Source organism: Camelus bactrianus, chromosome 2 (genome assembly GCF_048773025.1).
Source record: "Camelus bactrianus isolate YW-2024 breed Bactrian camel chromosome 2, ASM4877302v1, whole genome shotgun sequence".
In the NCBI taxonomy this organism is placed as follows: Eukaryota; Metazoa; Chordata; class Mammalia; order Artiodactyla; family Camelidae; genus Camelus; species Camelus bactrianus.
Genome location: NC_133540.1, coordinates 36,283,368 through 36,299,256, shown reverse-complemented (window position 1 = coordinate 36,299,256; position 15,889 = coordinate 36,283,368). Strand labels below are relative to the sequence as shown.

General features: G+C 43.9%; 1 protein-coding gene and 1 non-coding gene across 3 annotated transcripts in view; both read right to left on the bottom strand.

Annotated features, from left to right (window-relative positions):
* TBC1D9 (TBC1 domain family member 9) overlaps positions 1–15,889 on the bottom strand; it is a 106,772-nt gene that overhangs the window by 23,368 nt on the left and 67,515 nt on the right. For both annotated transcript variants that reach the window (XM_074378207.1, XM_074378212.1), the window contains 7 exons: positions 13,999–14,205; positions 13,004–13,174; positions 12,032–12,182; positions 8,477–8,691; positions 6,492–6,609; positions 5,096–5,381; positions 4,666–4,795 (listed from right to left, as the gene is read on the bottom strand). In XM_074378207.1, coding sequence (XP_074234308.1) covers positions 4,666–4,795; positions 5,096–5,381; positions 6,492–6,609; positions 8,477–8,691; positions 12,032–12,182; positions 13,004–13,174; positions 13,999–14,205 — 1,278 coding nt within the window. The remainder of the gene's footprint in view (positions 1–4,665; positions 4,796–5,095; positions 5,382–6,491; positions 6,610–8,476; positions 8,692–12,031; positions 12,183–13,003; positions 13,175–13,998; positions 14,206–15,889) is intronic.
* On the bottom strand, positions 15,523–15,594 carry TRNAT-UGU (transfer RNA threonine (anticodon UGU)). Its single transcript has one exon. It is a non-coding gene; the product is annotated as a tRNA-Thr (tRNA).

Sequence of the window (15,889 nt, the reverse complement as noted above, 5' to 3'; positions counted from 1 at the left end):
AGCAGGCCTTTGCTGTCTGGTGCCCTGAGGACCACCTTTTCCCACCCCCACCACCGCCCCTCACTTGGTGTTCGCCTCATGTGCGTGGCCCCATAGTCATGCTAACTTACAACAGACCGTTTTCTTTAAATACACACCATTCACGTTCAGCTTCATTAAGACATACTTTTGACAACTGGGCATTGTAGAAAGGGCACCGTTTTGTGTTCAGATTTGGAGGCAAGTCCCAGATACCACAGAAATTTCACAAATTGATGTTCCTCGGCTTGCTTATCAGCAAGAAAGGGAAAATTATTTTCTGCCTGTTTGGGTTGGTGAAAGGATTTTATGCACTACTCAGGAAGAGCAAGCAGCATGATTGCTGTGAACTGTTCCCGGTGTTACCAGCGAAAGGAGGAGGGAGAAGAGGAGGAAGAGGAAGAAAAGCACGAATCTTTAAATCAGGCAAAATGTGCTAATGTTATAACTGAGGGTCCACTGACAACTGGTGATAACTATTATACAGGTCTATGTGGTTTCTGAAGGATCAACAAACTTGTACAAGTTACACTTGGAAATCAAAGCTATGCATTAGCAAAAAATGTCATGCCCCAAATGCTTATTAGAGATATATTATGAAGAGTCTATGAGTGAAATAATATGAGGTCTGGAGTTTGCTTTAAAATATATCAGAAAAAAAAGAAGAAGGCATTAGATGAAACAGAGATCGGGAAGATGTTGTTTACTGCTGGGACTGGGCGATGGGTTAATGGAAATGCATTATATTATCCTTTTGACTTATACTGTGCTTGAAAATATCTACACATTAAAAGTAAAGAAAGAAGAAAATTCACACCAAATTCTCACCAATTCACATCTCCGAGGCCAAGCATTATGAAATTTTAAAGATTTTCTGAATAAATGAATAGACACACACTGTCTTTTGCATCTCTTGGGTCTTCTCGCACTGACATAACTGTAGTATCTCCCTTCTTAGTCTATTCTTTTAGTTCTCCCCACTCAATTTATTGCACAGGGAGTCTCAGAAATAATGTACTTGAAGGAAATCTCCCCTTAGTTTCCAGTGGCTGTTGGGGGCCTTGCAAATCGATTAGTGGTTTCAAGACTCCCCACTAACCAGTCTGTATTGGACCAACTGACCTCATGCCCATACGTATGTCTTCAATTCCATCTCTGTTCTATCCAGACAAATCCTATTGGCTCTGGATTTAATGCCAGGGCACTTTATTTGGCTCCTGACTCTGCCACTTTCTGTGTCTTTGAAAAACTAGCTCAACCTCTCTGAACTTACATTTTCACCTTAAAGTGTATTAACATTCACCTGGTGGGGCTGTCTGGGAAGTGCCGGCAGGCTCTCCATGAGTGGCAGCTATTTTTGTCATCATTAGTAAGCCCGACACATTATTCTGAGCTTTCAAAACTGTCTGTCCTTCTGCACAAACTACTCCTTGTGTTTTGTCAGCCACCTCTTTTGCCTGCTTAACATTTCTGAGATTAAACCCACCAGGCTGGGTCATCTTGAACAAGAAGAACCTCTGGTCGTGTGTCTGCTGTAAGGGCTTTTATTAACGTGCCCCAGTGCCTTCCAGAGGCTCGTCTCAGTCTGTGAGTCAGCCTTGAAGGCTGGGACTGGGTCTTCTCCTTCTGTGCAGCTCTAACGAAAGTGCAGCGCCTCGCACACAGGCCCACACAGAAGAAAACTGTCTCTCAAATGGTCCGTACAACTCCTTCCAGCAGGAGCTTGGGAGAACTTAACGATGATGGAGATTTTTCCTACAAGGCATTTATGAGCAGAGTCATCTCTACGCATCAGGAGAAGGCTGACCAACGTGCAGCCACCTGGGGCACCCCTGCTCAGATCTCAAGGCTGAATGTGCTTTTGGTATTTTTCCTGTTTCTAGTTTCCTGATGATCCTGAAGCACAGAAAGAAAGAAGTAGCATGTCTCAGAACCCGGTGTCATGCCACGGTCCAAACCAGGTTATAACCGGCGTCTGCGTCTAAGTGCCCCATTCTGCGTCTAGGGCAGCTCTGCATTCTGCGTTCTCAGCCTTCACCGGGCTCTGCCATTACCTGGGAACTTTTAAAAAATACTCATTCTTAGGCCTTATGCCAGAGATACAGATTTAACTGGTCTAGAATGGAGCCTAGAAATTTATATTTTTAAAAGTTTGGCTTTAAGAAAAAGTTTGAGTGATTTTAATGCACAGGCAGAACCACCAACCTAACAGCTAGGAGGGGAAGAAAGGCAAGGTCTGTAGTGTTTTCTTTAGGACGATCTATAGGGCATCGGGAAGCCACTGGAAACTGATGAGCAGAATGGCAACACTAAGCAGAGAAAATAAAAAACCAGTCGTCATGCGTTGAAAGACCCAGTAATGTAGGCTCTGGTACAAATACACGGGGCTGTCTTTCCAGGCAAAGGAAGGAAACCGCTGCTGTGACTGCGATAGGATGTCTGGCAGCCTATGGCCACCGTAAGGGACCAGCCAGACAGGATGGAAGTGGAAACCAGCCCTAGTCGTGGCTCCATTCTCCTCTCTCTCTCATTAAAAATGGGCCAGGCGCTGACCTCAGCAAGATGTTCGCTTATCTGCTGTCAAGAACAAAGCTGAGTTTCCACATACCAAGCTTTATTACTTTGGTCTAGAATTCTCTTCACAATAAACGTTTTAGGAGACGCCTTTAGAAAAAACACCCCCAGCTACAATAATAACTATCGCCTTTAATCACATGGGCTCTTTTTCTGGAAAAACAATCATCCAAAATTTCTGACAGAGGACCATCCACAAGTCCTAGGGCAATGATTCATTTTTTAAATGCATTATGATGATAACCAGTTTTGGAGAGGATGAAGTGAAACAGCCATCCTTAATCTCTACTAGAGGAAATATAATTTGGGACAATCTTTACAGAAAATTGTGCCAGGAGCTTGGAAATAATTGATACTTTTTGATCCTCTGCTGTGAATCTATTCCTAAGAACGGACTCTAAGAAAATAATCAGAGATGTGTTGCTTGTGTACAAGTTTATCATATAATATATAATATCATACATATCATGTAATAGATATACATGGAATAATAGCATGTGAATTTGCCATATGGTACTGAAAATGTGAAAATAAACGAAGAAAATGTCCAACAAAAAGGACCAGCCAAGTAAGTTTTGACACCTCATGAAAGCAGAATATTAAGAATCTATGAAAATCTGCAAACAATACATTAAATATTAGAGAATGCTGGTGATATATTTAAAGTGAAAATGGACTGTTACAAAACACTTTTCAGTAGAAATTTGTTTTTAAGCGTAAAATGCAAATATAAAAACCTTTTTGAGGGAAATATGGTGAGATGCTCACAGGATACAGTTTTTTCCTTGATATTTTCCCACAGTTTCTACATTTTTTATTATTAACATACACAAATTTTATAATTTTAAAACACAGCAAAAATGTTTTGTTTACAATGTATATGGGGTACCAACAAAAAGTTTTTTTAAATAATAAATTACCAGTCTTTCTCCCATTATGAGTTAAGGATGCATATTTCTGAAAAGGCTTCCAGAGCCGTACCAATTTTTTTTTAAAGCACCACATTTTTCCAAGTGCTAAACTAAAGAAACTTGGTTTTTTAAAATCTATTTTTATATATAGTGGTTAACATTGGCAAATCTCAAACTCTCAAATTTATCCCTTCCCACCCCCTTCCCCTCAGGAACTGTAAGATTATTTACTACGTCTGTGAATCTGTTTCTGTTCTGTAGATGATGAGTTCATTAGTGTCTTGTAATAACCTTTAATGAAAAAAAAATGAAACGAATATATGCATGTATATGCAGAAAAAAAAAGCACCACATTTTTACTCTGTTTAAGTGAGACTTTATGACCTCAGCCTGTCCCTCACCATTTCTCCCTTATCCAGGTTGTTGCTCATTGAAATGCTGACGATCACTGGTCACACGATCCCAAAACACCTACAGATGGCACAGTGCTCTCAGCAGAACATTCACACTCTTTCTTAACGATCAGGGAGTGAACAAACCAGGAGGCGTTACGGGCACTGAGCCTGCAGGGCTCTACACACCCCGAGTGCTGAGGGGTACGCAGCGTGCTGGGTCCTTCTCCCCTGGACGCCTGTTAGTTCTATTCTGGGATTCAAGACCAGGTCTGGGGGCATCAAGGACCGGGAGGCGCCCTCCCAACCCAGGCCAAGCAACTTTGGAGGAATCCTAGGACTCTGGTTCTTCTCCAGGATGCTCTAGAGTATTCTACATGCCTCGGACTGAAAAGGATTGGCTTGTCTGCTTCCCAGAAGATCTAAGGACTTGACATGAGCACAGGAAGTGAACTGATTTGTACAGGTCAACCTCCCCACTCCTGTTTTCAACAGCCCCTCCCCAACCAGAGCTGAACACAAGCTGCTGCGTGATCAGGCGTCAGGGTGGGCACAGCGCAGAGCTGCTCATGCCACTTGTTCCGTGGTGCTAGACCCCCTCAGCTCAAAGCTGGCAGGTGGCAGGTAGCTGCTTGCTTCAGCAACAAGTTCTCAGAAGGTGGAAGGAAGCAAGTATACCCTGGGTTAGCAATGAAGTGTGTGGCCCCGTCTGATTGAGCCCCTCCTAGCACTCAGAGTGCTGGAACACTCAGGCAGGAAACCAGACCTACCTCATAGGACGTTCTGATGAGTCTGAAGATGTCGACCTCCGGGTAGGGCTCCACGTCATCACTGAGCAGGGAGTGGAGGTGAGGGATGGGAGGCAGCGTGCTGTCTTTATTGGTCACGCTGTCCAAGTATCTGGAAGAAGGAATCGGGAGTCACTGGGAGGCTAACCTGGAATTTCCCCTTTTACAGTTGTCCAGCCATTTTCTCCAAATTCTGCACATTAAAACAAAGGACTAGAATTTCCTTAAGAGCAGAATGAAATTCCCTTCACTAAAAGACAGAGCATATGAAAATAAATCCTCGGCCGCAGAGAGAAGTGGGCATTTTGACTCATGAATTATGTGGGCAATGAAGACTCATGAAACCAAGGAGACAGACAGATGGAGAGCACAGGGAAGAAACCCCAGAGGTGGTTCTCCAGGTGAGAAATACCTTCCCAGAACGGTCATGGCCTCCCCGTCATCCTTGCAGTTCAAAAGTTTGTCCACATTTGCATCCAGCACAGCCAGGGCCAACTGGAATATCACTTTGATTCCTTCATAGAAGAAACAGTCGACAACCACAACTGCACTCTCAAACGGCATCACGCTGAGAAATAGGGTGAGGAACCAGGACAGGGAGATGGTGGAAATCACGCCCAGGTCCTGCATGCAGTCGTACAGCTGCGGGACATAGTCTCGGGCGAGCTCCTCGAAGACACCCTGGTCCACCAGGGCACCTGTAGCGGGGGTGGACACCAGAGGTCATGGGTTAACCTACTACAGCTTCTCACGAATGCACCCAATCCAATGGCCTGACTAAAACCAGCCAGTTCACAATTGCTGCCGAGACAGAACTCCAGTTACTACGTTACTGGACCAACATATCGGCACAGCCAAGTCACCAGAGGAGTTCTGGCTGCCTCTTCTCTTCCTGGGAGGTCTTCCTGTCCTGGCTGTCTACCAGAAAGGAGCAATAGCATGACAATTACAAAGACTGTTGGAAGGGTCAGTTTACAAAATTTTCATGACACACAATTCTTTATTTTGTTGGCAACATAAATGGTTAGGCATGAAAAGTATATCTAAGTAGCTTCATTTCTTGGCAAACTCTTTTAAAAACAAATTGCTCTTTTGGATGCATGGTCCTCACACAGGAATTGTTTCTTTAAATGATTGCTTTTTAAACTTAAAAGCATTCCAGCTGAACACACTCATGATCGACGTCCTGATATTTCTGGAGAGTACTTCCAATGATTTAAATTACTGTGCAGAAGTTTAGAAATGAAGACAGAATGCAAGAGGGACACGTAAAGCATACATTTTCCTACACCAGCAATGAAAAGTGTGTCCTGCTAAAATGAATGTCTAACACGTGAGAGGATTATAATTTATTTAAGTACTCCCCATTGTTGTTTGCTTTGCAAAGAAACCAGTTCCAAAAAATACCTTAGAAACTTAGCTTTGGCAACATTTTATATGCTATTGTCTCCATTCCTTTTCTGAATACTTCTGCCTTTTGTAGATTCCATCCTTCTCATGAAAGAATTGCTAAACCTTTTTGGGTTGATGATCTGTGTGCTTGGTGTAGCTCTCACATGCCACAGAGTGACACCCACATCAGGTGTCTTAGGAAACAGTTTCCGTCAAGGTGATACATGTATACTCTCCTAAGCTCTTTGGAGCTCCTTTGGGTACCACCTGTATTGATTCAAGCCTCTCATCCCCATTTTGGAAAACTGGATTAGTCTAAAACTCTTTTGGCTAATGGTGCCTGGAAATGATATCCTGGCTCTAGAAACACCTTCCTGTGAGATAAGGGTTAAAATGTGAGCTGCATCACCACATACCAACCACCCTGGTGTTGTAGTAATCAGGAAGCATGCGTTCACACAAAGCCACCAGCAGCCAGAAAGCTTCCTCCTCTTTGGCATAAAGCAGCAGCACTGATGTGACAATGTTCATGGCCTGAATGAGTGGAAGGAGATGTCATGAAACACATTTTAAATACATCAGACACATTTGAACATAGAAGCCATTTTGTTAACCTAAAAAGTGACCGAGTTAGTCCCAAGGGGCCAGCAAACTTCTTCCATAAGAAAAACACATAATAAATATTTAAAGGCTTTGCAAGGGATATGCACATATTCCTCTGAGTTTTGTTTTCTTTACAACCTTTTAAAAATGTAAAAACTCTTAGTCCTTGAACCTGTTAACTTTAAAGGGCCTCCATGAACACCAGCATTCACCAAGGCCTGAGCCCCCGACACTTGCAAACCCTCATTCAAGAACTTGGTCCAAAGGCCCTTTGACAAAGCTTTGAACCTGCTGAAATCTCCTTGTTTTTAATCCTCAATTCAGTGAGGTAAATATTTCCTTTTTAATCTTCCATAATTGTTTCTATAACTGAGTACACACGGCTTGAGGCTCTCCTCGGAGAACAATGAAACCTTTCAGAGTTGGAGTTCTCGCCCACTATTTCCATCTGGATAAGGATGGAAGGTGATAAGTAACAGGAATTTAATTCTAAAGTAACTGACTTTATTAAAAGATATTATCAGACAGCTCATAACCACTCAAGGCTCAACTACTTTAATAGTCCCTTTAATTAAAAAGAGGAAGATCAAAAGATAAATATGAACTTTATAATATTAGAAGCCAACTCACTTCTGGACTGCTTTTGATCTTCTAGAAACCAGTAAGTGTTCATCAGGCTTCTACGATATAAATGTCAAAAAAGGAATTTTGGTCTAATAGGCTCTTTCTTGTAAGCCTTACTCAGTATGTTCCCAGGTGAAACCATTATTAAAATTCCACTTGATGATTAACCTGCCTAGTACATGACCATGGTCACAGTTAGTGCCTGAATCATTCAGTCAAGGTACGTTCTTTTGGGAGTCTCCTTGGTAGCAGGCTCTGGACTAGGTACTGGGGAAAGACGGGGACACAGTGGTGACAAGTCTCACAGGGCATAAATGCTTGGGTCAGAGAGACAGAACAAAGATGTAAAAGTTGATGCATTAATTTGGGGGTGTATTTAAATTAAGTGCTATCAAAAAGATAAAATAACGTGGTACAAGGAGGCCTGTGCTCTGCGCGCGTGTGTGTGTACAGAGGAATTAAGCCTGCTTTAGCATTTAGCTAGACGGTCAGAGAAGACCTCTCTGTATATGTAGCCTTTAAATCTAAGGTCACGTTATCTTGGAGCTTCCCAAACTGTGGCACTAGTACAAACGATCATTTTAGCTGGTGTATGAGCAACATCTTTTTCATACTGAATTAAGTATTTATTTTACTGTGCATTAAAATATAACCATAGCACATAAAAGTTACATTCTCAAGGTCACTAATTGCTTAGAAGATGCAAAGGAGGAGCAGCGTGGAACCTAGAATCCAGAAATAAAGGACAGGTAGGTATGCGGGCGTGCTCACGACTAGCTAGCGACCAGGCAGGTCACCAGAGGGTGATGGGTCCAGGAAGGACACCCCTGTATCCTGGTTCCTCTGCTCAGTTCAGTGGTTCTCAGCCCAGGGAGACTTTGCTCCCTGGGGGACGTCTGGTAACACCTAAAGAAATTTTAGTTGTCACAATTAGGGGGTTCTACTGGCATTTAGTGGGTAGATACTATTAAACATGTTATTAAACAGGAATGTTATTTAACATCCTAAAGGACAGCCCCACACAAAGAATTATCCAGTCCCCAAGGCCAACAGCACCAAGGTTGAGAGACCCTCGTGCAGCAACAGCTCTCTTGGCCATGAAGCCTTTCTGCTCATTCCTCAGTGGCTAATAACACGTCTTTTCTTTAAAGCCTCATCCGTCTGTGACACTCACCTGGCAATACCCTATGTTAGGGTTCCGGAAAGCGTAAGCTGTTAGGACTCTCCTCAGAGCAGCGATGCCCATCTCGTTCTGGAAAGCTGGGTGTTCTGGGAGGGAGCGGTGGAGGTCCCTCTCTATCTCCTCCGTGGCGAGGTTGTACTTCCCCATGGACTTCTCCACGAGGTCTTCATAGTACCCGGGGTGTGTGGCCTTCTCGTTGATGGCACCTGGGAAACACCCACCAGACCCAGCGTCAGAAAGTGGAAGCGGACCCCCAGCCTCGTGGCCTTCCCCACCCCTCAGAGGACATGCGTGAGGTGACAGTGACATCCCACAACGGTGCGTGTGCTGCAGTCACGGCCAGGCTGTCAGTTCACTCCTGGCTTCCCTCCCTCTTCCTCTTCTATTTCAAAACCTCCCTATACTATATGCTACCACTCATGTGTGGACTCTAAAAAGTAATACAAATGAATCCACATACAACTCAGAAGTAGACTCACAGACAGAGAAGCTTGCGGTTACCAAAGGGGAAAGGCGGGGAGGGGTAAAACAGGAGTATGGGACTGACAGATAGAAGTCATACATAAAATAGATAAGCAACAAGGACCTACTGCACAGCACAGGGAACCATATTTGGTATCTTGTAATAAGCCATAACAGAACGTAATCAGAAAAAAATAACTGAATCACTCTGCTGTACACCTGAAACTAACACAATATTGTGAATCAACTATACTCCAGTAAAAAATAATGATGATTAAAGAATAAGAGAAACCTCCCTCAGGTAGAGTTTCAAGGAACTCCCCCAGACTATCCCGAGGGGCTGCTCCGAGAAGGGCAGGGAGGGGGGCGGACTGCGCCGAGCTGAGGCTCGCGGGTCTCAGCCCTCCCATCAACCACGGCAGCTCTGCTTGCGTTTGACGGGGCTCCTCCTTAGGCGTTCACTTGAAAAAGGAGGTTCTGCATCTCAAAACAAGTCTGGAAACTGTTTGCTAAGGTGCAAGCTTCGAAGGGCTCAAACCGCCTTAGTGAAGAGGAGGTGGGGTTCAGATACCTGGAGGGATGTTTAAAATTGCAGTGACGGGCCCCTGCCACCGAGGGGAGCCCCGCAGAGGTGGGGATGAGGGCCAGGTGGTGGTGAGAATCACTGCTTTGAGATACTTCCATTTTAAGTTCTTTTTTAAAGTTTTTGCTTCTTATTTTGGGGGGGGTAATAAGGTTTATTTATTTACTTTAATGGAGATACTGAGGACAGAACCCAGGATTTCTATGCATGCATTCTACCACTGAGCTATATCCTCCCCCTGTAAGACTCCGGAGCACAGAAAAGCCCTGGATACAAATACCTTAATCTAAATCTAGTTAAATAAAATCTAAGTATGTATAAATTATATATATACACACACACACATAAATATACATAGAAAATACACACACATATGTACATACTATATAATTAAATATGTGTATATATATATGTGTTATCTCTACACACACACAAACACACACACACTTAATGACAGGGTAAACTGACTAGAAATTAGAGCCCCTGGGCTTACTCACTCCTTGTCGCTGACGGTCACCCAGAGAGCCAGCCTCATCACTCACACCTGCCCCACAAAGGCAGTCTGGTTGACTTAACACTAGCTTAACACTAGCTTCTGCACTCCTTTCAAGGATGGTTTACAAGCACTTCTTGCCATCTGGCCTGCACTCAATTTAGTGGGTAGCCAAGCCAGGTCCTGGGACAGTGGCCCTCAGAGTCATGGGAAGCAGGGCAGGTCCCAGGAGGCTGGGCTCTCCCCGTGGTCAAGCTGGCCTCCGCGTGAACCCTACCCACCCCCCGGTGCACTGGGTGGAAACATGGGCTCACTTCTATACCCAACAAACGTGGTGTGTACACTGCTTCACCTCTGGCCTCACGCAGCCCATCATAGTTAAAGAAAACACGGGGGCCGGGTGGGAGGGTATAGTTCAAGTGGTAGACTGCATGCTTAGCATGAATGAAGCCCTGGGTTCAATCCCCAGCACCTCCTCCAAAAACAAAATAAAATAAATAAACCTAATTACCTGCCCTCCCCAAAAAAGTTAAAAAAAAAAAGGAAAACACTGGGTCTAACTCTAAACAGGGCTCTACAAGGCTGTGGACTGCTGTATCCTGTTTCCCAGTGCCCACCGTAAGTTTCATTTTCATCTAAAATGCAGCTGTAAGTAACTCCCCATTTGAGTAAGGAAGATGAAAATGGAATTGTTTTGTTCACTGCAGCAGTGATCTGAATCAGGCTGTCAGGTGAGTAGCTCACCAAACACAGGAAAGATGGCAGACTGGACGGTAAGGATCTTCTTGAGATGGACTGGAAATTAGAGACAATTTGACTCAAATTTGGATTTGTAAATGAGGAGCTATGGCTGGTCCACTTGTGGCAAATGAAAAACAAGACATGTAAATGAGGACAGAATAAACCAGTTTTACATGAAACAGAGAAGACCAATTATTTTTCAGGATTCTCTACTCCTACTTCTGAGCTGTTAAAACAGCTCATTGGTAATTACCATTTATATCTACTTTTAGAAAGAGCTACAAGTTTTTTCTTTAAGGCTTTCTTGTAAGTCTGGTAACTTCTTTTCATTTTAATGTCATCTTTAAAATAAAAGGTTTTGATATAAGCACTTGTGTCAGACCAGCTCAGGTTCAAATAAAAATTTTCACATGAGCCTATTTAAAACGATTCCATTTCAGCCCTCTAATCAGGTAGAGCAACTGATTTATATATTAAAGACAAGACTGGTGACACCCAAAGAAATGCTCTGATGTTTGTGACAGAACAGATCCCTGGGATACACGGGATGCTTGAGGCTGGGAGGAAGGAGTGATGGGGGTTATCCCCAAAGGACCCCTGGCTTCTGTAGCGGACTCAGAGGTTTAACCTGATGGCGTCATACTGGGCGTGAGCCTAGTGGTGGGCCTGTGAAGATGGACACACCTCTCCCACGGCTCTGGGATCGTCCCCTTCTGTCCTTCCCAGCATCTCCAGCTTGGAGTGTAAGTATAATCCAGGTAGGCTTTTAGCTCCAGAGCCCATTCCGGCCTCTCTTCCCTGTTTCCAGTGAGAACCCGCAAAATCAAGAGAAGCCAAAACTCATTGATGAGGTTCTCTTATTCCTCCATTTCTACCCTCTTCCCCACCCCAACGACTGCTCTGGACAAGTGCCACATTTAAACATCCTCAATGAAGCTGACACAGCTGAAAAAGGAGAAAAAAAAAAAAAAAAGAAGACTCTAAAAATCACAAAGAATGCTACTCTTTTTCTTTGGGTTCTGTTTGTCCCTAAATAGAGTTAGAGGAAAAATGGAAGAGGTTACGAGGACTCAAGGGATGGTGGCTTCAACATCTGTTGAATACGTGTCCTGTGTTTTCATGGAGGGAAGAGTCATGGGGGGGTTTCAAGACTCTGGCAAGGGACGGCAATTTAGCCCTGAATGGGGGGCCGACATGGTGAAAGGGCCCTGGTGCACGACGGCCCCGCGGGCTCTGGGGCCAGTGCTCCCACCCCCGCCGGCCGTACCTGACAGCAGCAGCCAGAGCTCCCCGCGCATGCTCTCTGGGACGCCCTTCAGCACCAGCTCCCGCGTCTTTTCTGTGCGATACATGCAGATCCCTTGCCCATACTCGGCAAAGTGAATCTTCCAGGCCTGCTCTTTCAAAAACTCTTTGGCCTGAAATAGATAATGAAACATCAGTACATCCCAAAGTACCTGGAGGATGGTAAGAAGTTCAATGGAAGGTCAGAACATCTTCCTTAGTGAACACAGCGGCTGAGTTCTGGACAGAATGGACATAAGGATAAAGGACTCAGATCTTCTGGGGTCCTTCCCTGACTGATCACAGCCTGTGGTTCTGCCGTGACGCTTCCTGTACCAGAGTCAGAATTCCGCTTACCTGAGATGGGTCAGCAGAGTGCAAACCACATTTATGGCTTTATGTCCACACCTCCAAGTGAAAGTAAGCTGATGTTTTTAAAACGTGGTCTGAGAAATTATGTCCTTATTTGTTAGTTGACTAAACAATAGTTAAATACAAGATTGTATATCAAAACTGTACTTCAATTTTTTAAATACGCATAAAAAAGTTAAAAATATGACCAAAAAAAGTCATCTGTACTGTCTCTAACTCATCTCCTTCAGTGAAGAAGCCACTCTGAAACCTAATGACATATTTGACAAAATCTGCTTTACTTGCAGGAAAGTATCTGTTGACGGATTTATGAGTTTATTTTTAAGGTCTACAATGTGTTATATTGACGTATTTGAGTTTACTTTTTTTTAAGGTGTACAGTGTGTTGATTTACTAGATACTGCAATATGATACTACCATACCATGTCACTCAATTATCATTTCTTTTTGGTTGTGAGAACTTAAGATCTAATTTCTTAGCAACTTTAAAGTTAAAAAAAAGTTTGCTTTTATTAAGAGCATATTTTTCAAACGTTATGGTTCTAATATAAGAACATTCTGGGCAAGAGGAGGAGGCACCCACCAATTTCGGGTTGAACTCCTCGGGAGATCGCCGCCGATACATGGTCATCAGGGTCTGGGTGGCTGTGGGGACGCTGTTGCCGTTGAGGTTGAACTGGCGCTCTCCATCAGCGTCAGAGCTGGTGCTTCTCTGGGGGCTGGAGGAAAGCAGGCTGCTGGGCCGAGAGTACACCTGCAGGTGCAGAGAGGAGCAAGCCGCTGGATGGTCTGGGCTGTAGGATCTACTCTGGACAGATACCAACAGCTTGGCTCCCAAGGCTTCTTGCTACGTCACAAAGCAGAAGAAAGGCAGCAAGCCAGCACTTTGGTGGGGTCGTGGGACTCAGAGCCAATGCCCAAAAGAGGTCTCCTCTGTGTTTGTTTGTTTGTTTGTTTGTTTATCCTCTGTATTTTAGATGTATTTTTGCAACAAGTGGTTGGCCACACATCTCTCTGATTAGTATGCTGCATGCCAAGCACACTGTGGTTGAATCAACTGCTTATGGGACCACCTCCCTCACCTCCTCTCTATTTTCTGGTGCCTCAAAAATGCCCACATAGTCTTAGAGCAGGAGGACAGGGGCAGGGCTGTTACTCATGTGCTCACTATTTTTACAACTTGCTTTAACTACCAGTAACTTGTGCTATGACTTGAGCTAGTCACATAGCTTTCAGGGCTTCAGTTTCCCTGGATATTGGTCCAGGGCCTGATTCAATTCAACTGGGGATACAATTCGTATCTTATCATAATAAATGACCTCTGTACCATTCCCAACAAGATCAACAGTGCAATAAGAGGGTTAGACCAGATGATCTCTAAGGTTCTGTCCAGCCCTAGATGATCCCAAATACAAACTCCATGAGATTTAAATGAGATACTGCTCTGGGCAGAGGGTAGGTGGTTCATCTCAGCACAGCTGCAAAGCTTGAAGATCCAAGAAACGGGACAAGGAAGTGAGCACCTCCAGGGAAGAGTAATAAGATGAACCAAAACACCCGCAGGTGCCTTCCACAGACCTCATCATCTGAACTGTTGCAGCTTCCTGCAAATTCTTTGTCCGAGTATATTTTAGAGGTCGTCTGTTGCAGGAAATCAGAGATCCTCTGCACTAGAAAGTCTCTGTCTTTCAAATTGGCAAACAGGAAGGTCATCCTGTTCCTGGTGCTGATAGATAAGGGACTGGGGAGCACGCTGGAGCTGTCTGCCTTTTCTACAATCGTCACCTGAAAAGAAAGAGGACACAGAGCATTACTTTCTGGGGATTATGCAACAGCAATCTCTGAGCAGCACCGAAGAAGGAACACAGCATTTTTAAGTCCTATAGGAACCACCCATATTTTATTGAGGCAAGCTGAGATTCTTTAACTCTGTTCCCATAAAATAAAGCAGCTCACAACAAATCAAAGTAGAGCTGGAATTATCTGGCTGGTTTTTCTAAATCAGTAGTTCTAAATCGAGAATAATTTTTGCCCCCCAGGAGACATCTGGCAACATCTAGAGACACTTTCAGTTGTCACAAGTGGAAGTACCACTGGCACCTAGCAGGTAGAGGACAGGGATGCTGTTAGACATCCTGCAGTGCACAGGACACAGGGCAGCTGCCCCAACAACACCCAGGCCAAGACAAGTCCAGGTCAGTGGCACCAAGAATGAATAAACCTTGCTGTGAAGGAATTCTTTGATTTTCATTAAAATTTTATGGAGCCATAAGAGAGAGAACTCCCAGCTGCTACATCACCCTTAAGAGACAGAAACAGGCATGATACTGGTTCCTTTTTACAAAGCTTAATGTGGAGAAGGCTTTCAAAACACCACCAATCTTTCAAACGTCTCATTTAGACCCCAGGGCTTTGCATCCCTCACCTCCCACCACTTCAAAGTTTTAAAGGCTCCATTTTGAACAGACATGACGTAAACAAGTTAACTGCAACCTTATCTGCACCGGCTGACTCTATGTGTGTGTGGAGGTGGGGTGCTGTGTGTGTAGGTGTGTGGTTGGGTCTCAGAGACAGAGACAGCGAGAGAGAGAGAGGGAGCGTGCGTGTGTGGTGGAGTAAGTGAACCACACTGGGAGAAAAATAGGAAAGGGGGCATCTGCTTTAGCTTCGAAATGATGGCATGTGTTTGGTGCTCTATAATAGGATTTTCATCAACTGGAAACTAGGATAAATGCATTACAAGTTTTTTCTTTAGCCCACTGGGAAGAACGCCTCAAGGCCAGCCCTAGATCAGTGGTTTATTTGCAGCAGCTCTGACTAAATACTTAGTTTCCTTCCCCTCTTCATTTCCACTGGTAAGTCATCTAGACAGGTTCAACTTCAGCCCTTTCATCAGCATTTTCATGTGAACCACCAAAGCAGAACTTTGAAAACTTCAAGGTTAAGGAAACCACTGGAGTTGCCTAAAAAATTACATGGTCACAAATGCAAAACAGGGATTACTGGGGTCCATAAAGGGAAACCTGCAGGACCTGACTTCCATCCTCAGATTTTATACATACATAGAATTAGATATATATTTATACATTTTTTTCCCCTTAACAGAGGTACTGGGGATTGAACCCAGGACCTCATGCATACAAAGCACACGCTCTATCACTGAGCTATACCCCCACCCACATATTTATACATTTTTAAAGGAATCCTCTGAGATACTCGGAGTTGCACATAAAAGTGTTTATTCCTCAATGCAAATGAAGCTAGAAAAATGGAAAAACAAAAACAAAAACAACCTCTTTATCATAAAAAGGATCTTCCCATGACCCCTCAGATGTGTGTTGAATAATACTCATTTTAAAAGACCTATAAAAACTCCTTTTCTCCCAACGGATTTTTTTCTGATTCTTTTGGTCACCAGGTGTCTGGGACTAAATGACACATGCAAAAAGAATGAAAGGTTCAAGTTCTG